The sequence below is a fragment of the Schistocerca cancellata genome, chromosome 12 (genome assembly GCF_023864275.1).
Source record: "Schistocerca cancellata isolate TAMUIC-IGC-003103 chromosome 12, iqSchCanc2.1, whole genome shotgun sequence".
Classification (NCBI taxonomy): Eukaryota; Metazoa; Arthropoda; class Insecta; order Orthoptera; family Acrididae; genus Schistocerca; species Schistocerca cancellata.
In genome coordinates, this window is record NC_064637.1 from 108,433,368 (window position 1) to 108,460,461 (window position 27,094).

At 46.2% G+C, this 27,094-nt stretch overlaps 1 protein-coding gene across 1 annotated transcript in view; it reads left to right on the forward strand.

Moving 5' to 3' along the window:
• Positions 1-27,094, forward strand: part of LOC126109762 (acetylcholine receptor subunit alpha-like) — a 681,242-nt gene that overhangs the window by 618,792 nt on the left and 35,356 nt on the right. The window contains exon 8 of the mRNA XM_049914813.1: positions 13,231-13,377. Within this exon, the coding sequence (XP_049770770.1) occupies positions 13,231-13,377 (147 nt within the window). The remainder of the gene's footprint in view (positions 1-13,230; positions 13,378-27,094) is intronic.

Consider the following 27,094-nt stretch of genomic DNA (forward strand, 5'->3'; position numbering starts at 1 on the left):
TTTCAAGATGACGATTCCCTTGTGCACGCTGCCAAACAGTGACTCCAACAGGTTGGTCCAGAATATTACCGTTTTGGTATACAGGCGCTGGTTCCAAGATGGCGTAAGGCAGTTGAGAGGGATGGAAATTATGTGGAGAAATGAAAATATTGTTCCTAAAGGACATATCTACACACTGTAAAACTTCCAAACATGTAGAATAAAAGATGGATTTTAAAAAAATAGTGTGTATTTCTTATGGAGTGACCCTCGTAGCTGAGTTGCTGACAGCAGCTCTCTCTTCATGTTGATGGTGCGCCACAAAGCACAGCCCTTGAGACGTTTCACTTGGCACAGTCCAACCAATGCACCGCCTTGTTCTTTCTGCCATCTGGTGTCTGATCCTCACGCTCTTTCCAGTCAACACCCATCCGCATCCTGACACACCCCATGTAGTGACACATCCGCATCGGTCCAAATCTATCCAACCTCTCTTCCCACCTTTGCCACAGTTCCCTGAGCTGACCTTCATGCAGAACCATGTCCACTTCGTATCAGCCAGAAGAAAAATCATCACCTCCAGCTGGGTGGTGTGGCCGATCGGTTCTAGGCGCTTCAGTCTGGAACCGCGCAACTGCTACGGTCACAGGTTCGAATCCTGCCTCGGGCATGGATGTGTATGATGTCCTTAGGTTAGTCAGGTTTAAGTAGTTCTACGTTCTAGGGGACTGATGACCTCAGATGTTAACTCCCACAGTGTTCAGAGCCATTTGATCCCATCACCTCCATCTCGACACTTCTCAGCTGTACTCCGTATAGAAACGTCTTCAATATAAATATTTTCTTTATGTTATTTTTACACTGCCTGACGGAAAAAGTGAGGCACCCAGAAAAGAAGGACAGAACGTAGTTAAACTTCAAGACAACAAAAAATGGCTCGGAGCACTATGGGACTTTACTTCTGATGTCATCAGTCACCTAGAACTTAGAACTACTTAAACCTAAGTAACCTAAGGACATCACACACATCCATGCCCGAGGCTGGATTCGAACTTACGACCGTAGCGGTCGCGTGGTTCCAGAAAACTTCACAGGTTGAGAGATATGACACACCAAACTCATGCTCAGAAAGAACCTTGAATGACTAGACATATGACGTTCGTATTCACAGGACATGTACATTACTACATTCTGCGGAAATAATTAGCATTTCAGTCACCTCGGTTCAGCATTTGTTCTGTTGCCTAGTAGACACAGCGTCTGCCATGGACCCTGATAAGCTGCGCCATGGGTGATGGCACGACGCGTATAAGGCGCGAACGGCGTCCTGTGGTATAGCCATCCATGGTGCATTCACCTGGTTCCAAAGTACATCTGTAGTGACTGGCACTGGTCTGGTGATCTGGCTGGCCAGTGCAAAAGGCTGCCATCTAGTGTCACCAACACACAACAACAAGTGGTCATGCATTGTCATGCTGGAAAGTGGCGGCTGGGATGTTGCGCAGAAAGGGTACGTCTATGGGTCGCAGGATATCACACATGTAGATCACTCAGGTTACAGTGCCCTGCACACGCAAGAGCTGTGAATTTGTGGTTGTATCCAATAACACGTCACACCATATGGCCTAAAGTTGGCACTGTATGTGGCGAGCCGAAATGCGCCCATCATTTTCAACCAAACAGAACGTGATTCGTCGGAAAACATTAACTGATGCCATACCTGTCCCCCCTGTCATTGTTCCACACACCATTGCGCTCCAGCACGTTTGTGTACTTTCGTCAAAGGTAGGCGGAGAAGTGGTCGAAGCGCACGTAACCCATGCCTTAATAAACGGCGACATACTGTCATCCCCTGATAGAGTACGACATGTCCCACTGTTTGGCCAGAGCCGAGGGGGACGTAGATCGTCCTGCAAAGCCGTTCGGATGAGGTGTCGATCTCGAGGAGTGGTCTGGGTGGTGAGACCTGATCCATCTCGTCGTGTTCCACGACCTTCCACGAACGGTTCTCCACACACCCATTGCACTGCCGAAACAATTTGTCCCAGCAGTTCTCCAGGTAGATGCATCACATTCTCTCATGCCAATAATGAGACCTCTTTCAAACTAACTGATTTAACGTTACGGATCGCGCATACGTCTACGAGGCATCCTGCATGTCTGCTAAGTCACGCTGATCCGTTACGTTCGATTTATGGCGACAACGACAGCCGCAGACACTTTTTACCGGTGGGACGTGTTGCCCCGCAATATCGATGTTAACCTCGAATCCGCGGGCCGGCGTGGTTGAAATGGTAATAATTTCTTCAGAACATACTAATGTACTCGTCCTGTGAACATGAACGTGTTATCTCTAGCTCCGTTTTTTTTTTTTTTTTAATTTCAGAACATGAGTGTATTTCAGCCATAAAGCCATCGTATAGTCTCCTGAGGCAAATCGGCACACTACTGTTGTAACTCTTCCTTGATATTCATGGTACTGACTCTAAGACGGAGTTCACGTCAGTGTTGTTGTGCATATATGTTGAAGACGTATGCTGGCCATAAGAGTACCTGATCATCACGCCGTTAATTCATAGAGATATATGATATTTTTGGCGAGAGTTGTCATGTTGAAAACTGGCACCACAATAGTGTCGCATGAGAGGTAACACACAGTATGTCCGTGACGTACCATTCTGCTGTCAGAGCCGGCCTTGGTGGCCGAGCGGTTCTAGGCGCTACAGTCTGGATCCGCGCGACCGCTGCGGTCTCAGGTTCGAATCCTGCCTCGGGCATGGATGTTTGTGATGTCGTTGGGTTTAAGTAGTTCTAAGTTCTAGGGGATTGATGACTTCAGAAGTTCCATAGTGCTCATAGCCATTTGAACCATTTTTTGTGCTGTCAGAGTTCCCTCTAATACTACTGGATATCACCTGAAGTCATAGCTGATGTCACTTTCCACCGTGATCCCACGAGTAACATCGCTGCCCCTCTCCAAAGTATTGTTAGTAGGATGGCATCTCTCCCAAGGTCACCGCAATGATTGACATCCGGGGTAGTGCAGAGCTTCGATTCATCGCTGAACACGATGCAACGCCATTAATCAGTGGCTGTGCTTCCCTGTCCCAGTACCACTCAAGACGCTGCCATTCGTGTTGTGGCGTTAGCGCCAGCCTACGCGCTGGACGGGAATTCCCCAGTCCACATGCTGCTAGTCTCCGACCAGTTGTGTGGACCGATGCAGGCTAGATTAGGGAGTCCATTACTTGTTCTCGGGGGGCAGGCGCAAATGTGAAGGGGTCAGCTTGTGGGCACAATATGGCGATCCTCCGTTCTGTTGGACAGACCAAAATATTAGGCATACCCTCACATATCCATTAAGTCCAACATCGGGCCACTGCGACATTCGAATGCCCCATGATGCAAATATTTCACGATACCATCACTCGGTGAAATGGAGACCCACTATAAGGAAGGTCGCTTAAAATTGTCATGTGCTGATAAAGCTGCCTCGTACGAGTACGCCACATTTCTTTATCCTACATAGTGATCACAGAACGCTGCTCATACCGCTTATGTATCCTAGCCGTCCTGGTAACACTAATGAACTCTGAAATGAAAATCAAACACTTCCAGCCGTCACTTTCGTGTTTAATTTATTTACGCATCAAATTTCGATGTTCCATTACACAATCTTGCCAATCCTTGACCAACGTAAACTGAGAGGGACCCAGTCTGGTGTGCAGTCAGAACAGGAGCCAATATTACACAACTAGAGTCTGCAGATCTCTGGTTTACATGACGTTATCCCTATCATCCCACCGTCGCAAACTGACTCCGTAAAAAAAATTAAATATTAATTTTAAATTAACAACAGCCTCACTTGCAATGTTTACTTAGATTTACCTAGGTTTCAGTTGGGATAACCCAACCTTCTTCAGAATAGAAGGAACTACGATTTGTCCTTTTATTCTGAAGAAGGTTGGGTTATCCCAACTGAAACCAAGGTAAATCTAGGTAAACATTGCAACTGGGGCTGTTGTTAATTAAAAATTAATATTTATACAGTTGCAGACAGGGCCGCAAAATGTTGAAGATATTAAAAAATTAAATACAAAAGGACGGCTGCTGGTGTTCTAATTGTCATTTCATATGGAACAGCCGAAGTCCTTGAAACCATTACAAGATTGGACGTACAAAGATCTAATGATCTCTTCTGGCCATTCGATCAGTCACAGAGGATTGCAGTTCTTAACACTCACATATCCGCCAATGACATGTCCTTGAAGCAGTTGCACATGGTTTCTGGGTGCTTCACTGTTTTCGTGGGGGAAAGTATATTACATTACATTACGTTGTTTATGTTTTTGCTTTTGGAGTTTTTATATTTATATTTGCTATAGTTTGTATTTTTATACGCATAATTATTTTATTTACATGTATGTTTTTAAATTTTATATTTGATGCTCTACGTATATTTTACACATTTGTCATTTTCATTATATTATTTATACAAAATGTAAGATTATATTATGCCAAAAAGCAACAATAGGGGTGGTGCCAGTTACTCTCCCCTCCCCGCCCCCTCCCCGCTGACAGAGTGATTAAGGTCTACATACACTCCTGGAAATTGAAATAAGAACACCGTGAATTCATTGTCCCAGGAAGGGGAAACTTTATTGACACATTCCTGGGGTCAGATACATCACATGATCACACTGACAGAACCACAGGCACATAGACACAGGCAACAGAGCATGAACAATGTCGGCACTAGTACAGTGTATATCCACCTTTCGCAGCAATGCAGGCTGCTATTCTCCCATGGAGACGATCGTAGAGATGCTGGATGTAGTCCTGTGGAACGGCTTGCCATGCCATTTCCACCTGGCGCCTCAGTTGGACCAGCGTTCGTGCTGGACGTGCAGACCGCATGAGACGACGCTTCATCCAGTCCCAAACATGCTCAATGGGGGACAGATCCGGAGATCTTGCTGGCCAGGGTAGTTGACTTACACCTTCTAGAGCACGTTGGGTGGCACGGGATACATGCGGACGTGCATTGTCCTGTTGGAACAGCAAGTTCCCTTGCCGGTCTAGGAATAGTAGAACGATGGGTTCGATGACGGTTTGGATGTACCGTGCACTATTCAGTGTCCCCTCGACGATCACCAGTGGTGTACAGCCAGTGTAGGAGATCGCTCCCCACACCATGATGCCGGGTGTTGGCCCTGTGTGCCTCGGTCGTATGCAGTCCTGATTGTGGCGCTCACCTGCACGGCGCCAAACACGCATACGACCATCATTGGCACCAAGGCAGAAGCGACTCTCATCGCTGAAGACGACACGTCTCCATTCGTCCCTCCATTCACGCCTGTCGCGACACCACTGGAGGCGGGCTGCACGATGTTGGGGCGTGAGCGGAAGACGGCCTAACGGTGTGCGGGACCGTAGCCCAGCTTCATGGAGACGGTTGCGAATGGTCCTCGCCGATACCCCAGGAGCAACAGTGTCCCTAATTTGTGGCGGTGCGGTCCCCTACGGCACTGCGTAGGATCCTACGGTCTTGGCGTGCATCCGTGCGTCGCTGCGGTCCGGTCCCAGGTCGACGGGCACGTGCACCTTCCGCCAACCACTGGCGACAACATCGATGTACTGTGGAGACCTCACGCCCCACGTGTTGAGCAATTCGGCGGTACGTCCACCCGGCCTCCCGCATGCCAACTATACGCCCTCGCTCAAAGTCCGTCAACTGCACATACGGTTCACGTCCACGCTGTCGCGGCATGCTACCAGTGTTAAAGACTGCGATGGAGCTCCGTATGCCACGGCAAACTGGCTGACACTGACGGCGGCGGTGCACAAATGCTGCGCAGCTAGCGCCATTCGACGGCCAACTCCGCGGTTCCTGGTGTGTCCGCTGTGCCGTGCGTGTGATCATTGCTTGTACAGCCCTCTCGCAGTGTCCGGAGCAAGTATGGTGGGTCTGACACACCGGTGTCAATGTGTTCTTTTTTCCATTTCCATGAGTGTATAAATAAAAGTAAAGGCCTACAACCCTGTGAACTCGGTTATCTCTACAAACGCTCAACAACACCTGTCTATGTCCGCAGTGCGGGATCTTATATCCCGAGTCTGATTGTGGTACGTTTTGAAGCTATGGCAGTGAAAAGTAGCAGAAATCACAGCGCAGTCTTTAACTAATACAGAATTGAACTGTGAGACTGTATTATCCGAAACAGATATTCTGATTTTGTTCGGTAATGTTTCTTAAAGTGTAGAATCGATTTTGAATGTTCAAGAATATTTATTGTACGTTTTCGGATATTCTACAATTTATAGAACTGTTTTCAAATGCCCTCGGATATCCTGGAAATGCCTACAAAGTCCGAAAACGTTTTGGAATCAGCAGTGTGATGTTTTACAATGATGCCGAATATTTTGTAATTACGACAAATTTCGTGGATCTGGAAATACGCAATGATGCATTGTAAAACTTTCGCTGCGTGTACTAAAACTTGCTTCGTCTGAGATATCTTTAAACGAGAAACAATAAAGCAATATCGAGTGAAAGCACAGTGTAACGTCCCACCGGTTAGTGAGTAGTTAAAAATGGTTAAAGTACCTGTGAATATCTTGCCCTCGGTGTCCCTCGACGACTGCATACATGAGCCAAAATCTGCTTGTTCAATAAATATGTTGTTGTTCTGGTCTTCAGTCCAGAGACTGGTTTGATGCAGCTCTCCATGCTACTCCATCCTGTGCAAGATTCTTCATCTCCCAGTACCTACTACAACCTACATCCTTCTGAATCTGTTTAGTGTATTCATCTCTTGGTCTCCCTCTACGATGTTTTTCCTCCACGCTGCCCTCCAATACTAAATTGGAGATCTCTTTATGCCTCAGAACATGTCCTACCAACCGGCCCCATTCTTCTAGTCAAGTTGTGCCACAAATATCTGTTCTCTCCAGTTCTATTCAATACTTCCTCATTAGTTACGTGATCTACCCATCTAATCCTCAGCATTCTTCTGTAGCACTACATTTCGAAAGCTTCTATTCTCTAAACTATTTATCGTCCACGTTTCGCTTCCATACATGACAACACTCCATACAGATACTTTCAGAAACGACTTCCTGACGCTCAAATCTATACTCGATGTTAACAAATTTCCGTTCTTCACAAACGTTTTCCTTGCCATTGCCAGTCTACATTTTATATCCTCTCTACTTCGTCCGTCATCAGTTATTTTGCTCCCCAAATAGCAAAACTCATTTACTACTTTAAGTGTCTCATTTCCTAATCTAATTCCCACAGCATCACCCGATTTAATTCTACTACATTTCATTATCCTTGTTTTGCTTTTGTTGATGTTCATGTTATATCCTATTTCAAGCACTGTCCATTCCGTTCATCTGCTCTTCCAGGTCCATCGCTGTCCTTGACAGAATTACAATGTCATCGGCGAACCTCGAAGTTTTTATTTCTTCTCAATGGATTTTAATACCTACTCCGAATTTTTCTTTTGTTTCCTTTACTGTTTGCTCAATATACAGATTGATCTCCTGCGAAGGCTTCTGTAAAGTTTGGAAGGTAGGAGACGAGGTACTGGCAGAAGTAAAGCTGTGAGGACGGGTTGTGAGTCGTGCTTGGGTAGCTCAGTTGGTAGAGCACTTGCCCGCGAAAGGCAAAGGTCCCGATTTCGAGTCTCGGTCCGGCACACAGTTTTAATCTGCCATGAAGTTTCATATCAGCGCGCACTCCGCTGCAGAGTGAAAATATCATTCCTACTTAGAAAGTTTGAAATAGCAATACTGAATGAGAAATCAAGGAACAGTCCAGCGTCCCCTATAGACTGCTCCTGTAGATACGACAAAGACAGCGCTAGACTCATTCCACCACAAACATTCAATCAGCTTTCTTGTAATTCATCCAGGAAGGGCGGTCGACATCATACAGTTCCAAGTACATGACAGGCGCTTGTAGAATATGGCTTTAGATCTACATTATCTGATCAAAAGCGTCTGGACAGCTCGATGGTAAAGCAGACCCGAGGGTATTAAAGGAGGCAGGTAGGATTCCGTTGTCAGTACACACGCTGTAACATGGGAATAAGTCAGCAGTGCTCAGTGACGAATCATTAGATGTCATCTGAGAAGCAAATCCATCTGGCACATTCCTACCCTTCTAGAACCTCCTAAGTCGACAGTTCGTGATTTGATTGCGAAACGAAAAAGCGGAGGAACAGCCGCAGCTAAACTAAAACGACGGACAGGGATCGTCTAGCATCGTGGAGGGTGGTTGTAAAAAAATCGTATGAAATCGTGAGTTCGAAAGTTGTGGCAGCAGTGCATGTAGCACAGTGACTGTGAGTAGGGAGCCAAAATGCGTTGTGTACAATGCTCGAGGTCATAGGTCATACATTTCTGTACTCAGTGCTAAGTTCCGATACGGTGCTGTAAGGAGCTACATCACTGGACAGTGGATTACTGGAAAGGAGTGGTTTGGAGTGATGAATCACGCTATAGCCAGTGAAAATCAGATGACAAGGTTTAGATAGGCCAGTGCCTGGAGAACATTACCTGCCATCATGTCTGGTGCCAACAGTGAAATATACGGGAAGTGGGGTTCGGTATTGGCGGCCAATTTTCTTGGTTAGGATGTCTTCGTCTTACGGTGCTTAAGAATAGCTTAATGTACGTGGGGGAGTAGGAAAATAAGTTTTCCGTGTCGACTGTGGAGAGTTGTGTGTGAAAGGGAAAAAAGAGAATGAGACATTAATACACTACTGGCCATTAAAATTGCTACAACACGAAGATGACGTGCTACTGACGCGAAATTTAACCGACAGGAAGAAGATGCTGTGATAGGCAAATGATTAGCTTTTCAGAGCATTCACACAAGGCTGGCGCCAATGGCGACACCTACAACGTACTGACATGAGGAAAGTTTCCAACCGATTTCTCATACACAAACAGCAGTTGATCGGCGTTGCCTGGTGAAACGTTGTTGTGATGCCTCGTGTAAGGAGGAGAAATGCGTACTATCACGTTTACGACTTTGATAAAGGTCGGATTCTAGCCCATCGCCATTGCGGTTTATAGTATCGCGACATTGCTGCTCGCGTTGGTCGAGATCCGATGACTGTTAGCAGAATATGGAATCGGTGGGTTCAGGAGGGTAATACGGAACGCCGTGCTGGATCCCAACGGCCTCGTATCACTAGCAGTCGAGATGACAGGCATCTTATCCGCATGGCTGTAACGGATCGTGCAGCCACATCTCGATCCCTGAGTCAACAGAGGGGGATGTATGCAAGACAGCAACAATCTGCACGAACAGTTCGACGACGTTTGCAGCAGCATGGACTATCAGCTCGGAGACCACGGCTGCGGTTACCCTTGATGTTGCATCACAGACGGGAGAGCCTGCGATGGTGTACATAACGACTAACCTGGGTTCACGAATGGCAAAACGTAATTGTTTCGGATGAATCCAGATTCTGTTTACAGCATCATGATGGTCGCATCCGTGTTTGGCGACATCGCGGTGAACGCACATTGGAAGCGAGTATCCGTCATCGCCATACTGGCGTATCACCCGGTATGATGCTATGGGGTGCCATTAGTTACACTTCTCGGTCACCTCTTGTTCGCATTGACGGCACTTTGAACAGAGGACGTTACATTTCAGATGTGTTACGACCCGTGGCTCTACCCTTGATTCGATCCCTGCGAAACCCTACATTCAGCAGGATAATGCACGACCGCATGTTGCAGGTCCTGTACGGACCTTTCTGGATAACCCGTGCCAGGCCGCTTTTTCCGAATCACCTCTTTCAATTTCGACAGAGTGGCACAGTACCGCACAGCATTGATGGTTGCATCCTGCAGAAAGTCCAGCAGCAAAACTCCTTTACCATCCCAGAAATCGGTGAGTAGCACTTTACCTGCAGACGGAGTGCTTTTGAACTTCTTTCGGACAGATGATGACGGATGTTTCCGCTCCATGGAGGCGACCTTCGATTCGGGCGTGTAATAGTGGACCCATGTTTCATCCCACGTCACAGTCCGAAACAGAATGTCATTGCCAAATTCGTGGTAACGCACGAATTGTTCCAGGCTGAACGCCACGCGTTGTTCCATGTGTGTCGGGGTCAGCTGGTGGGGCACAGATCGTGCTGACACCTTCCTGTATCGAAGAACGTCGTGTATGATCTTGTGCGTTCGCTGATGTCCGATTCCAAGTTCTGCCGCTACTCCATCGATGGTGATACGCCGGTTCGCTTTAATCGTGCCATCTACCTTCCTAACATTTGCGTCTGTAGTGGCTGTGCGAGTCCGTCCAGGGCTCGGTATGTCCTGCTCTTGCCGACGTCCGTCACTGAATTGCTGGCACCATCTCCGCACCATTTGCCTCGACATCACACCTGACCCATACACCTCAACAAGGCGGTTATGAATTTCTGTACCTGTTACTCCACATGCCCATTCGTACCGTATTGCGGCTCTCACTTCCGCCTGTGACCCCGACTCCAAAACGCACCTTCTCTCCATAGCTCCAGGAAAAGACTGAGGGAGCGGCTGGCCTCCGCTTTGCGCAGGCACTGCGACGGCGCCATCTGCTTGATCGCGGTCGACCTCTACCCAGTGGTGTATCGGTGTCTCGCACGTGCCCGTTCACCTGCCGTATCGTCTTTCGCCCACATCACACAACTCTGCCCACAGGCAACACAACAACGTTTCACCAGGCAACGCCGGAAAACTGCTGTTTGTGTATGAGAAATCGGTTGGAAACTTTCCTCATGTCAGTACGTTGTAGGTGTCGCCACCGGCGACAACCTTGTGTGAATGCTCTGAAAAGCTAATCATTTGCCTATCACAGCATCTTCTTCCTGTCGGTTAAATTTCGCGTCTGTAGCACGTCATCTTCGTGTTGTAGCAATTTTAATGGCCAGTAGTGTATTAATGTCTCATTCTCTTTTTTCCCTTTCACACACAACTCTCCACAGTCGACACGGAAAACTTATTTTCCTACTCCCGCACGTACATTAAGCTTTTCTTAAGCACAGTAAGACGAAGACATCCTAACCAAGAAAATTGGCCGCCAATACCGAGCCCCACCTCCCTCAAAAAAATGTTAAAATGGCTCTGAGCACTGCTGTGGTTATCAGTCCCCTGGAACTTAGAACTACTTAAACCTAACTAACCTAAGGACATCACACACATCCATGCCCGAAGCAGGATTCGAACCTGCGACCGGAGCGGTCACGCGGTTCCAGACTGTAGCGCCTATAACCGCTCGGCCACTCCGGCCGGCCACCTCCCTCATATTTCACTGTTGGCACCAGACATGATGGCAGGTAATGTTCTCCAGGCACTGGCCTATCTAAACCTTGTCATCTGATTTTCACTGGCTATAGCGTGATTCATCACTCCAAACCACTCCTTTCCAGTAATCCACTGTCCAGTGATGTAGCTCTTTACATCACCTTATCGTAACTTAGCACTGAGTACAGAAATGTATGACCTATGACCTCGAGCATTGTACACAACGCATTTTGGCTCCCTACTCACAGTCACTGTGCTACATGCACTGCTGCCACAACTTTCGAACTCACGATTTCATACGATTTTTTTACAACCACCCTCCACGATGCTAGACGATCCCTGTCCGTCGTTTTAGTTTAGCTGCGGCTGTTCCTCCGCTTTTTCGTTTCGCAATCAAATCACGAACTGTCGACTTAGGAGGTTCTAGAAGGGTAGGAATGTGCCAGATGGATTTGCTTCTCAGATGACATCTAATCATTCGTCACTAAGCACTGCTGACTTATTCCCATGTTACAGCGTGTCTACTGAAATCGCAATCCTTCCTGCCTCCTTTAATACCCTCGGGTCTGCCTCTCGTGACATCAGATTGCATTACCATCGAGGTGTCCAGATGCTTTTGGTCAGATAATGTAGATCTAAATCCATATTCTGCAAGCCCCTTATCTTCCATCTCCCCCTCGTAGAAAAGTATAAACACATTTTACAGAATTATGTACTGCATGCTGTAGGGGAACATCTCGGAGATGATGACTGTCTCAGGACACTGTCATAGAGCAGCAGTTGTGGAGAAAGGCTCGTGGACAATAACATTCCTGAAATGGTCTGACCTGCCCAGAGTGCCGATCTGGTCTCAATGGAAGACCTTTGCGATGGTTTAGAATCTCGACTTCGCTCCAGACCCCAGCGTCCAACATTATCTGTTTTTGAATCTTGAGGAGAAATGGGCTGCCATCCGTCCAGACATTCACAAAATTCAAGCCACCATAAAGGTGAAGAATGGTCACACCCCATATTAATATCCGTTGACACATCTGGTCAGATAATGTAGATTCTGAGCATTTCATTCAGTGACTGACATCAGGCCCCAGCGTCCAACATTATCTGTATTCGGCTCTTGAAGAGAAATGGGCTGCCATCTGTCCAGACATTCAGACAATTCAAGCCACCATGAAGGTGAAGAATGGAAACACCCCATATTAATGTCCATTGACACATCTGGCCAGATGGTGTAGATTCTGGGCATTTCATTCAGTGACTGACATCAGGCCCCAGCGTCCAACATTATCTGTATTCGGCTCTTGAAGAGAAATGGGCTACCATCTGTCCGGACATTCAGACAATTCAAGCCACCATAAGGGAGAAGAATAGACACACCCCATACTATTGTCCATTGATACTTCTGGTCAGATGGTGTAGATTCTGGGCATTTCATTCAGTGACTGACATCAGGCCCCAGTGTCCAGCATTATCTGTATTCGGCTCTTGAGGAGAAATGGGCTGCCATCCATGCAGACATTCAGACAATTCAAGCCACCATCAAGGTGAAGAATGGACACACCCCATATTAATATCCATTGATACTTCTGGTCAGATGGTGTAGATTCTGGGCATTTCATTCAGTGACGGACATCAGGCCCCAGCGTCCAACATTATCTGTTCTCGGCTCTTGAGGAGAAATGGGCTGCCATCCATGCAGACATTCAGGCTATTCAAGCCACCATAAGGGTGAAGAATAGACACACCCCATACCAATGTCCATTAATACTTCTGGTCAGATGGTGTAGATTCTGGGCATTTTGTTCAGTGACCGACATCAGGTCACTTCATGTCTACTGCCACTGGAAGGTCTGTTTCCCCAAACTCATTACTCCCGAAGTGGGGCTGCGTTGCAGGGCGGGCGAGTAATGGCGGCCTCCTGTGCCTGTGTGTGTGCCGCAGCATCTGCGTGACGGTGGTGGTGCTCAACGTGCACTTCCGGTCGCCGCAGACGCACAAGATGGCGCCCTGGGTGAAGCGCGTCTTCATCCACATCCTGCCCCGCCTGCTGGTGATGCGCCGGCCGCAGTACCAGTTCGAGGCCACCAGGTGAGTGAACGCCGCTGGCCATTCCAGCCATCTCTATGTATTGCTCTACACTATACTCCCATGAGCGACAGTTCCCACACTCCAACACCTGTCCCACTGCTTCCTTCACGGTGTTTCCAGTGTAAATTTACGAAATATTGGTTATTGTCTTAAGTGAGGCCATTGGTCGCTGTGGATCGCTGTAGATAGTGTATACAGTGGTACCAGGTGACCACTGGTCCCTCCATTGCTGAGGTACTGCATGAAAGACAAGTGCTGTGCATCATGTTCAGTTCCAAGTATACAGGGTGCTCCATTGATAGTGACTGGGCCAAATACCTCACGAAATAAGTATCAAACGAAAAAACTACAAAGAATGAAACTCGTCTAGCTTTAAGACAGAAACCAGATGGCGCTATGGTTGGCCCGCTAGATGGCGCTGCCATAGGTCAAACGGATATCAATTGCGGTTTTTAAAATAGCAACCCCCATTTCTTATTACATATTCGTGTAGTACGTAAAGAAATATGAATGTTTTAGTTGGACCACTTTTTTCGCTTTGGGGTAGATGGCACTGTAATAGACACAAACGTATAAGTACGTGGTATCACGTAACATTCCGCCAGTGCGGACAGTATTTGTTTTGTAAAATGGACCGTTTACCAATTGCGGAAAAGGTCGATATCGTGTTGATGCATGGCTATTGTGATCAAAATGGCCAACGGGCGTGTGCTATGTATGCTGCTCGGTATCCTGGACGACATCATCCAAGTGTCCGGACCGTTCGCCAGATAGTTACGTTATTTAAGGAAACAGCAAGTGTTCAGCCACATCTGAAACGTCAACCACGACCTGCAACAAATGATGATGCCCAAGTAGGTGTTTTAGCTGCTGTCGAGGCTAATCCGCCCATTAGTAGCAGACAAATTGCGCGAGAATCGGGAATCTCAAAAACGTCGGTGTTGAGAATGCTACATCAACATCGATTGCACCCGAACCATATTTGTATGCACCAGGAATTGCAAGGTGACGACTTTGAACGTCGTGTACAGTTCTGCCACTGGACACAAGAGAAATTACGGGACGATGACAGATTTTTTGCACGCGTTCTGTTTGGCGACGAAGCGTCATTCACCAACAGCGGTAACGTAAACCGCCATAATGTGCACTATTGGGTAAAGGAAAATCCATGATGGCTGCGACAAGTGGAACATCAGCGACCTTGACGGGTTAATGTATGGTGCGGCATTATGGGAGGAAGGATAATTGGCCCCATTTTATCGATGGCAATCTAAATGGTGCAGTGTATGCTGAATTCGTACGTAATGTTCTACCGATGTTACTACAAGATGTTTCACTGCATCACAGAATGGCGGTGTACTTCCAACATGATGGATATCCGGCACATAGATCGCGTGCTGTTGATGCGGTATTGAGTAGCATATTTGATGACAGGTGGATCGGTCGTCGAAGCACCATACCGTGACCCGCACGTTCACCGCATCTGACGTCCCCGGATTTCTTTCTGTGGGGAAAGTTGAAGGATATTTGCCATCGTCATCCACCGACAACGCCTGACAACATGCGTCAGCGCATTTTCAATACATGTGCGAACATTACGGAAGGCGAACTACTCGCTGTTGAGAGGAATGTCGTTACACGTATTGCCAAATGCATTGAGGTTGACGGACATCATTTTGAGCATTTATTGCATTAATGTGGTATTTACAGGTAATCACGCTGTAACAGCATTCGTTCTCAGAAATGATACGTTCACAAAGGTACATGTATCACATTGGAACAACCGAAATAAAATGGTCAAACGTACCTACGTTCTGTATTTTAATTTAAAAACATACCCGTTACCAACTGTTCGTCTAAAATTGTGAGCCATATGCTTATGACTATTACAGCGCCATCTATCACAAAGGGGAAATCAGTGGCCCAACAAAAACATTCATATTTCTTTAGGTACTACACGAATATGTAATAAAAAATGGGGGTTCCTATTTAAAAAAATTGCAGTTGATATCCGTTTGACCTATGGCAGCGACATCTAGCGGGCCAACCATAACGCCATCTTGTTTCCCCCTTCAAGCTAGACAAGTTTCGTTCTTTGTAGTTTTTTCGTTTGACGCTTATTTCGTGAGATATTTGGCCCGGTTACGGTCAATGGACTGCCCTGTATACTTTAAAAGTATAACAGAACTTTGTGTTCAACTTGTACCACAAGTTTAATCAGTTCTATATTAATACCGTCCAAGCTATTTTCCTCCTGGGTTCTTATGACCTACAATACTGTCGTCAACCTTTTCCTCCCCCCCCCCCCCCTCCCATCCTCTCCGTTTTGTTAACTCAACACCAGACAATAAACAAAAGTTTTTTTGGAGACCAATTCCGCCTTATACAAGACACAGTTTTATAGTTTAGCTTATTTGCTTCTGTCGCGGGTTCTTCGGCCGACGTTGATCTGATGATTTTACTGACGTTTCGCCGGCACGAGTGGCTGGCATTGTGAAAGCTTCACCCCCCGTTGCCGTTGGTGAACTGGAGCCGAGCTCGCGGCCGCAGACTATATGTACCTGGCCCGCCAAAGTCCGAGGGCTTCTCCGCGGTCATTTCCGGTGCGGTTCTCCTCTTGCTACCTGCGACGGTCGTTCGCTGCAGTATGGGAAGCCAGGATCCGTTTACCTTAAGGCTTTCTTCTTCCTTGTTGTAGCTATTCCCGTGTTTGTGTATTTCTACAGCTTCTCTAAACAAGCGGGTGTGATAGTGCTTTTCTACAGCCAGAACTTCCGTGTCGGCGAATTTTATTACGTGGTCGGTCTCACTCAGTGCGTGCTCTGCCACGGCCGATTTATTCCACCTTCCCCAACCTGCAATGTCGCTCATGATCTTTGATCCTGGCTTTGATTGATCGTCCAGTCATTCCGACGTAAACTTTTCCGAATGTGCATGGTATGCGGTATATTCCCGACATTGCAAGTTGGTCGCTTTTATCCTTTGCCGATCTAAGACAGTCTTTGATCTCCCTTGTCGGTTTGAAAATTGTCTTTACGCCTTGTTTGTGCAATATACGGCCGATTCTGTCACACTTGTAGGGAAGCAGCCTACTCACGCCGTATAAAATTCACATCAGTCTTTCCATTGTGTGCCAGCCTAGTCCGCAGTAACTAGCTCTGAGGTCATAAATGTTGCGCAATACCTTAAAAATCAAGTAAATAACCTGAATCGTTTCTAGCATGTCAGGAGTAATACTAAATCAATATGCGTTGAATGTCAGTTCAGTAACTTTAACCATTTTCGAAATTTGGACGTTTTTCTGTAAAAATCATTGCTAGAAACTTAAAAATTTATATTTGGATTTCTTTTTCATAATAATTTAGTAGAAACAGTATTCTGGATCTCATAAATTAAAATTTTAGTTGAAATTTATGATTTTCTGGTTTTTGTCTTAGAAATTAAGGAAGCAAGATAGATTAAGTAGGCGAATTAATAAGGCTAGGATGTTTAAATTTAAGTAGAAAGGAGACCCGCTATAATCATAAAGATGTGAGGAGTTTCAATTGAATAACTGTAAAACTATAGCGATAGCGTATCTCCAAAGGGCAAGTTCAGAGCTCGTCTACTGCGTGTAGTGTAATTAAATTAATTCTCTCGCCCAAAATATTTGACTTAGCCACATCAAACTTATATTATGATTACTTACCTGTGTGCTGATTGCACATTTAAATTGTGAGCTTCATCGGCCATCAGCAAAGGAAGCAATGATTTATTCGATAACTTAAAGTGGTGCATTACTAGCCCAGCGGCTAGTCGGGAGAGCAATTTTGATCAGGCGTTCCCTTAGCCGTCCGCACCGCGGCTTTATATATAAGAACGCTGCACGAGAGAAGAAGGCGCCAGTTCTCTCCAGACACTGAATAGCACACCACCTGTGCTGGGAGTCGCGTCGCGTCGGTATCATTGCTATAAACAGCCTCGGATGCCGTAATAAGTTACTCGGGATACGCGTAACCATGAAATCGTTTTCGTGTGAAGTGTTAATTCTGGGATGACTTTAATAATCTATCTTCAGTTTGCGTATGTCGTATTTCCACGTGCCGCCGCGTGACAGACATTCTACCATTATTTAGCGTGGCGTTTGATGAACATTATCATCAAATTATGGCGAGCATTCACTTAAACATTTGGTTTGAACAATTATAATTGCATCAGCGCATTAGATTCTGAACAGCTCTGGTAGTTGGATTGTGTGGATTCTTTTTTGTCTGTGACTTTCAGAATATAGTGAACATTTTAGAGAGAATCTTTTTTTTTTTTAATTATGAATCCCAGACAATCTCCTAATTCCTCAGAGCTATAAGCTGTAGCTATAAATGTATTTCTCGGATGAAGTGGGCACTAGGAATTCTAATTACAGGCTTCACGTTTTGTCAATCACTTTCTGGTTGCCAATATTGTAGTTAGAGAGCCAGTGTTGAGAACGGCAAAAGACTGCATAAATAACAGGAACATTTAACAACAATTAATTCCACCCACCGCCCCACATATGGTTAATCGGCCGGGAAATGCATCTTTTCTACTTTATATTCTACATTTATAAACCAAATAATTCCACCCGCCGCCCCACACACTCTCTGGGAATATATGGCAGTACCCGACATTTCTTTTTCTGGTTTCTTACTTCGCCGAGTGTTTGGCTCTGTTACACTTCTAATATAATTTGTGGAGTACCCATTGCTCGTCAGAACACTTTCCAGGTGTTGCATTTCGCGTCTGAAGTGCTGCGGCTCACATCACATTTTCGTCCTGCCCGCGTTACGAGCGTATGGATCGTGCCTCTTTTCTGGCTCGTGTGCTGGTTTGACACTTTGTGCAAGTATCGGTCCGTCTGTGTCGGGTTTCGAAATATCCCAGATTTTCGCCATCCCTTGTGACCAGCACATCTAGACATGGTAGATTTTTTTGTCCTTTTCCTCGAGGGTGAGTCAAATGAAAACCTTAAATTTTTTAAACATTATTTATTGTGCAGAAGTGACACAAAGCTGTATCACTTTTCAACATAATCTCCCCCACGCTCAATGCAAGTCCTCCAGCGCTTGCAAAGTACATAAATTCCTTTAGAAAAAAAATTCTTTTAGTAGACCGCGCAACCACTCATGCAACGCGTGGCGTACCTCTTCATCAGAACGGAACTTCTTTCCTCCCATTTCGTCTTTGGGTGGTCCAAACATATGGAAATCACTTGGGGCAAGGTCTTGTGAGTATGTTTGATGAGGAAGACACACAGAATGCAGGTCTGTAATTGTTGCAACTGTTGTACGGGCAGTGTGGGGCCTTGCATTGTCATGTTGCAAAAGGACGCCTGCTGACAGCAATCCACGTCGCTTTGATTTGATTGCAGGCCACAGATGCTGTTTTAGGATATCTGTGTATGTTGCACTGGTGACAGTGGTCCCTCTCGGCGTGTAATGCTCCAAAATGACGCCTTTTTCGTCACAAAGGAGAGTCAGCATAACTTTCCCTGCTGATGATCCTGTTCGAAACTTCTTTGGTTTTGGTGATGAAGAAGGGCGTCATTCCTTGTTCGCTCTCTTCGTTTCCGGTTGGTGGAAGTGAACCAAGGTTTCGTCCGCAGTAACGTTTCTTGCAAGGAAGCCATCACCTTCTCGTTCAAAGCGCCGAAGGAGTTCTTCATCACAAGCATCAACACGCCGTTCTCTCATTTCAGGAGTCAGCTGCCGCGGCACCCATCTTGCAGACACTTTGTGAAACTGGAGCACATCATGCATAATGTGGTGTGCTGACCCATGACTAATCTGTAAACATGCTAACGGCGATTTTCCTTCACTATGGCTTCAACTGCTGCAATGTTCTGTAGAGCCACAACTCGTGTGCCTGACCTGGACGAGGAGCATCTTCCACTGAAGTCACACCATTTGCGAACTTCCTACTCCATTCGTAGACTTGCTGCTGTGACAAACATGAATCACCGTACTGAACCTGCATTCGTCGATGATTTCCAATATATTTCAATCCTTCACTACGCAAAAAGCGAATAACAGAACGCTGTTCTTCCCTGGTGCAAGTCGCAAGTGGGGCGGCCATCTTTATGCTGATACTGCGACGGTGTGTGTGCATCTGCACTATGCTGCCACCTACAGGCCATTCTGCAGGCTGTTTGTAGCACGCTTACCAACTTACAGGATAACGGCGCGAAATTTCGAATTGTTATTTCAAATTTAAGGTTTTCATTTGACTCACTCTCCCACTTCCATGGTAAGTTCTATGTTGGCGTGGTAGCTGTTGCAGTGTGTTAAGAAGTCATCGAGATGTGTGGCTCCACACAACGAAAGTATCATCGACGTATCTGTACCACACCTTAGGTTTACAAGTCGCAGAGTCCAGTGCCGGTGCTGCGAAATGTTCCAAGAAGAAGTTGGCCACCAGTGGACTAAAAGGACTACCTATGGCAACACCTTCCGGCTGTTCGTAGAAGCTGCCATTCCACGTGAAATGACTCGTGGTGAGACATGCATGGAAGAGCTTTGTGATGTATTGCGGGAAAATGGACCGATGTGCTCCAGAGCGTCACCTTCGTAAACAAACACACAACATCAAACCTGAACAGGATGTCGTTTGGTGCAAGTTTTAGTTTCTTCAGCTTCTCAGTGAAATGTCCTGAGCCCTTTGTGTATGTGTCGGTCTTCCCCACTTGTAGCTGGAGCAGAGAGGCCAAGTGTTTTGCCAGTTTATACGTCGGAGAGCTAAGGGCGCTAACAATCGATATTAGTGGAACGTTGTTGTTATGGATCTTAGGTAATACAGTTTTAGTTTCTTCAGCTTCTCAATGAAATGTCCTGAGCCCTTTATGTATGTCTCGGTCTTCCCACTTGTAGCTGGAGCAGAGAGGCCAAGTGTATTGCCAGTTTATACGTTGGTGAGCCAGGGGCGCTAACAATCGACATTAGTGGAACGTTGTTGTTATGGATCTTAGGTAATACGGTTTTAGTTTCTTCAGCTTCTCAATGAAATGTCCTGAGCCCTTTATGTATGTCTCGGTCTTCCCACTTGTAGCTGGAGCAGAGAGGCCAAGTGTTTTGCCAGTTTATATTTTGGTAAGCCAGGGGCGCTAACAATCGACATTAGTGCAACTTTGTTGTTATGGATCTTAGGTAATCCAGTTTTAGATTCTTCAGCTTCTCAATGAAATGTCCTGAGCCCTTTATGAATGTCTCAGTCTTCCCCACTTGTAGCTGGAGCAGAGAGGCCAAGTGTTTTGCAATTTTATACGTCGGTGAGCCAGGCGCGCTAACAATCGATATTAGTGGAACGTTGTTGTTATGGATCTTAGGTAATCCAGTTTTATTTTCTTCAGCTTCTCAATGAAATGTCCTGAGTCCTTTATGTATGTCTCGGTCTTCCCCACTTGTAGCTGAAGCAGAGAGGCCAAGTGTTTTGCAATTTTATACGTCGGTGAGCCAGGCGCGCTAACAATCGATATTAGTGGAACGTTGTTGTTATGGATCTTAGGTAATCCATACAGCCGAGGTGGTAGGGCTTCTGTGCCAGTCTGTGACAACCGTTCAGCCATCTTCAGGCGAGTGTCCACCACAGTAGACTGCTAGTCTACGGTGACGGAGACTGACCCGAAGGTCGCTGGACGGCTGCCAGCGGAAACATTGAAGCAAGAAGTCAACATGATCCGTCTGCGATTCCGAAACCTCATAGACTATTCAGTACGCCGGCAAAACTTCAAGAATGACACTTTTGTGATTGTTTGCATGGGAGAACACACGCGTGTGTTGCCGCCAGAGGGTTATGCACTGCGTATTAATGCGTCTGTTTGGACAGGATTTACCGCAACACGAGTGTTTCATTTGGGCTGAATTTGTTATCCTATACGCCTACTATGGTGGATTAATTGTCACATCTCTTGCCTGTAAAATGATCTACATAAAATATCAATGTCCTCATTCCATTATGCAGATGAAGGCTGTCCATATCCGCAAGTGAAAATACGTTTCATGCATTTCATAACAGCTGTAATCGCAGCACTGCCTATTCCTTCGAAAGCCATGCACTGCAGTATCTTCTAAATTATGATGTTGACGTTGAGGGAGTTGCATTTTTTCAGGCAGTTTATTGTTAAGGAACCACGATAGCAACATCACTACACATTTAGTAATAAAGACCAGTCTCGTTCGAAAGAACCTCATAAGATTACAGTGCCGACAGTCTTCTAAACCTTGCTAGATTCAGGGGAAGGAGAGGTGACCTAGTCGCTATTACTACTACCGCTACTACAACAAGAAAGGTAAATATTGTATAATGGAGCCACTTGCATTATTTGTAACTGATGTACGAAATGTATACACTATTGGCCAAATTACTCCACCAAGAAGAAATGCAGGTGATTAACGGGTATTAATTGGACAAATATATTATACTAGAACTGCCATGTGATTACATTTTCACGCAATTTAGGTGCATACAGCCTCAGAAATCAGTACCCAGAACAACAACCTCTGGCCGTAATAACGACCTTGATACGCCTGGGCATTTAGTCAAACAGAACTTGTATGGTGTGTACAGGTACAGCTGCCCATGCAGCTTCAACATGATACCACAGTTCATCAACAGTAGTGACTGGCGTATTGTGACGGGCCAGTTGCTCGGCCACCATTGACCAGACGTTATCAATTGGTGAGAGATCTGGAGAATGTGCTGGCCAGGGCAGCAGTCGAACATTTTCTGTATCCAGAAAGGCCCGTACAGGACCTGCAACATACGGTCGTGCATTATCCTGCTGAAATGTAGGGATCGAATAAAGGGTAGTGGCACAGGTCGTAACACATCTGAAATGTAACGTCCACTGTTCAAAGTGCCGTCAATCGAACAAGAGGTGGCCGAGACGTGTAACCAATGGCACCCCACACCATCGCGCCGGGTGATACGCCAGTATGGCGATGACAAATACACGCTTCGAATGTGCGTTCACCACGATGTCACCAAATATGGATGCGAACATCATGATGCTGTAAACAGAACCTGGACTCATGCAAAAAATGACGTTTTGCCATTCGTGCACCCAGGTTCGTCGTCCAGTACACCATTGCAGGCGCTCCTGTCTGTGATGCAGCGTCAAGTGTAACCGCAGCCACAGTCTCTGAGCTGATAGTCCATGTTGCTGCAAACGTCGTCGAACTGTTCGTGCAGATGGTTGTTGTCTTGCATACGTCCCCATGTGTTTACTCAGGGTTCGAGACGTGGCTGCACGATCCGTTACAGCCATGCGGATAAGATGCCTGTCATCTCGACTGCTAGTGATACGAGGTCTTTGGGATCGAGCACGGCGTTCCGTATTACCCTCCTGAACCCACCTATTCCATATTCTGCTAACAGTCATTGGATCTCGAGCAACGGGAGCAGCAATGTCGCGATACGATAAACCGCAATCGCGATAGGCTACAATCCGACCTTTATCAAAGTCGGAAACGTGATGGTTTGCATTTCTCCTCCTTACACGAGGCATCACAACAACGTTTCACCAGGCAATGTCGGTCAGCTGCTGTTTGTCTATGAGAAATCGGTTGGAAACTTTCCTCATTTCAGCACGTTGTAGATGTCGCCACCGGCGCCAATCTTGTGTGAATGCTCTGAAAAGTTACTCATTTGCATATCACAGTATCTCCTTCCTGTCGATTAAATTTCGCGTCTGTAGCACGTCATCCTCGTATGTAGCAATTTTGATGGCGATTAGTGTACATAATGTGCATCAGAAAACTCATCGAGGACTTGTCCATTGTGTGATACAGATTTCTAAATTTATCTCGCCGTTTAAGTATAACAACTGAAAAAATCTTTAATCTGGAGCAAACGTAAACATTCGGCTACGCCATTTTTTCGGATGAATCCAGGTTCTGTTTACAGCACATGATGGTCGCATCCGTGTTTGGCGACATCGCGGTGAACGCACATTGGAAGCGTGTATTCGTCATCACCATACTGGCGTATCACATGGCGTGATGGTATGGGGTGCCATTGGTTACACGTCTCGGTCACCTCTTATTCGCATTGACGGTATTTTGAACAGTGGCCGTTACATTTCAGATGTGTTACGACCTGTGCCACTACCCTTTATTCGATCCCTACATTTCAGCAGGATAATGCACGACCGCATGTTGCAGGTTCTGTACGGGCCTTTCTGGATACAGAAAATGTTCGACTGCTGCCCTGGCCAGCACATTCTCCAGATCTCTCACCAATTGATAACATCTGGTCAATGGTGGCCGAGCAACTGGCTCGTCACAATACGCCAGTCACTACTCTTGATGAACTGTGGTATCGTGTTGAAGCTGCATGGGCAGCTGTACCTGTACACGCCATTCAAACTCTGACTCAATGCCCAGGCGTATCAAGGCCGTTATTACGGCCAGAGGAGGTTGTTCTGGTTACTGATTTCTCCGGATCTGTGCACCCAAACTGTGTGAAAATGTAATCACATGTCAGTTCTAGTACAATATATTTGTCCAATGAATACCCGTTTATCATCTACATTTCTTCTTGGTGTAGCAATTTTAATGGCCAGTAGTGTATCACTGGTCGGGTGTTCCGTAGTTGCTCTCAGGTGTACCATAGGAGTGTTCCTCAGCAAGTGTCAAGCAACGTAGTGCTGCTGCTGCCTGCCAGTGGTGTGTCACGTGACAGCAGTGTGGTGACCGGCGCTTTGTCGTGTTGCAGATTCGCGTGCGGCCGGGTCCTGGTGCGGCCGATAGGGGCGCTGCGGAAGGAGGGGGTGGGGCAGGCGCACGCCTGCTTCTACCCCTACCAGGAGCGCGCGCCCTGCGGCGACGACCCCGGCGGGGGCGGCGGGGGCGGCGCTGGGGGCGGCGTGGGCGTGGGCGGGCTGGCGCGGCTGCGCGCCTCCTCCAGCGACAGCCTGCGCACGCCCACCTCCAAGGACGACCTCTCCCCCGGCAGGTGAGTGAGCGTCTCCCACCACCACGCGGGTGTACGGCGGCGCTGCGGTCGCCAGCCTGTATACTGTGGAGATAATGAATAGAAGTAGAATAGAAATAGTCATATCTTTCGGACAAGTGCCCCTCAATGAACTCGTGACCTTACATGACCAAATATTTACAAAAGGCAGAAAAACACACTATATTTATTATAACGCCAGTAAAATTATTTAATGAGAGGAAAAACAATGGGATAAACACCTTGCAGACCCATATGACTGAACAGAAAATGGATATTGATTCCCATGAATTACAACTAAATAAAAAAATTAAAAATTAAAATCCATGGAGAAGAAATAAAAACTTTGAGGTTAGCCGATGACATTGTAATTTTGTCAGAGACAGCAAAGGACTTGGAAGAGCAGTTGAACGGAATGGACAGTGTCTTGAAAGGAGGCTGTAAGATGAACATCAACAAAAGCAAAACGAGGATAATGGAATGTAGTCGAATTAAGTCGAGTGATGCTGAGCAAATTAGATTAGGAAATGAGACACTTAAAGTAGTAAATGAGTTTTGCTATTTGGGGAGCAAAATAACTGATAATGGTCGAAGTAGAGAGGATATAAAATTTAGTCTGGCAATGGCAAGGAAAGTGTTTCAAATGGCTCTGAGCACTATGGGACTTAACATCTGAGGTCATGAGTCCCCTAGAACTTAGAACTACTTAAACCTAACTAACCTAAGCACATCACACACATCCATGCCCGAGGTAGGATTCGAACCTGCGACCGTAGCAGTCTCGCGGTTCCGGACTGAAGCGCCTAGAACTGCACGGCCACCGCGGCCGGCGAAAGTGTTTCTGAAGGAGAGAAATTTGTTAACATCGAGTATAGATTTAAGTGTCAGGAAGTCGTTTCTGAAAGTATTTGTATGGAGTGTAGCCATGTATGGAAGTGAAGCATGCACGATAAATAGTTTGGACAAGAAGAGAATAGAAGCTTTTGAAATGTGGTGCTACAGAAGAATGCGGAAGATTAGATGGGTAGATCACATAACTAATGAGGAGGTATTGAATGGAATTGAGGAGAAGAGAAATTTGTGGCACAACTTGACTAGAAGAAGGGATCGGTTGGTAGGACATGTTCTGAGGCATCAAGGGATCAACAATTTATTATTGGAGGGCAGCGTGGGAGGTAAAAATCGTAGAGGGAGACCAAGAGATGAATACACTAAGCAGGTTCAGAAGGATGTAGGTTGCTGTAGGTACTGGGGGATGAAGAAGCTTGCACAGGATAGAGTAGCATGGGGGGGGGGGGGGCTGCATCAAACCAGTCTCAGGACTGACGACCACAACAGCAACAACACAACTAAATTGTGAAACCAGGCAAAGAACTAGCATCCTCACATAGATCGCGATTTCAAAGGACCTCTCGTGAATAAATCTGAAAAACCGCTCATCGTATAACTAAGCGAAGACTGTTGAAGTAAGTAACCATGTCACCATAGTGCTGGACGACGCCAGTTCAGTGTGCCCACTTCAATATCACAGGGCAAAGCGTCCGTGCTATTGAGTCCGGCACGACCAAACAGGGAAGCGAAGAGGCGTGTCTTTCTCCACAAGCCGTGGAGTTTTGCTGACTGACCCTCCGTGTCAGGCGATACGATTGGCTGGCTAATCTGTCTGAGCGACTTGCTCAAGACATGCTTTTGTGGTTCCCAGCCACAGAGTATAAATATCTATGGAATGAGCATTCGGATGCGCAGAACAAGAAAGCTGTCGGCAACATCTCCTGCTGCTCAAGTCACGTGGTATTGGGACGGCGTTGTTAGTTCTTATAGAGTTTGGCGTGTTTTGAGTGTTATTACTTCGCCAGAACAGACAGATAGTATCCTGAAGCTTTGTATATGCATGTTATAGACATCTCAACAATTTTATACCTGGAACTGAAATAGTTTTAAAGCTGTAAGGGCAAGAGTATTGTTCAAAAATGGTTCAAATGGCTCTGAGCACTATGGGACTCAACATCGTAGGTCATAAGTCCCCTAGAACTTAGAACTACTTAAACCTAACTAACCTAAGGACATCACACATACCCATGCCCGAGGCAGGATTCGAACCTGCGACCGTAGCAGTCCCGCGGTTCGGGACTGCAGCGCCAGAACCGCACGGCCACCTCGGCCGGCAGAGTATTGTTCTTTTTTGCCACAGCATCATAGCTCAGTTCCACTTTACGTACGTTTTTTCCGATGCGAGAAAAGAAGTGACAGCCAAGAATACCTTTTTAGGTTCTCTATTGCACTTACTCATGTTGTCGAATCTCCATTCTAATTAATTACGTCACAATGACACTGTGTTGTGCGCCGATGCATCACAGGAAGGAGAGGGAAAACGCATTTGTAGCGATGAAATTCTTGCTATAAATAATCATTTTTCACCACTTGCTTTATTTATTTGACAGACAGCAACATTTTTTTAGGTTTTCTATTGCACTTATTCAACTGAATAAACTGGAGGAAATTTATCACACTGCCTCATATAACTTTTATCTGCAGATGGACATAGCACGAATACGTAAACACTGACTAGCAGCTTAAACGCACTTGCAAATTTATCTAGCATTTCTCTCATAAACACATGGGCAAAAAAAAAAAAATCACTGAAACTTGCTCTGCAATACAAGACATTATAATATCGTGCCTCGATATTTTTTAAACATGAAAAACGCCTCACGTCAATACGATATCAACTATTAGAGATTTGTTGTACGTACCT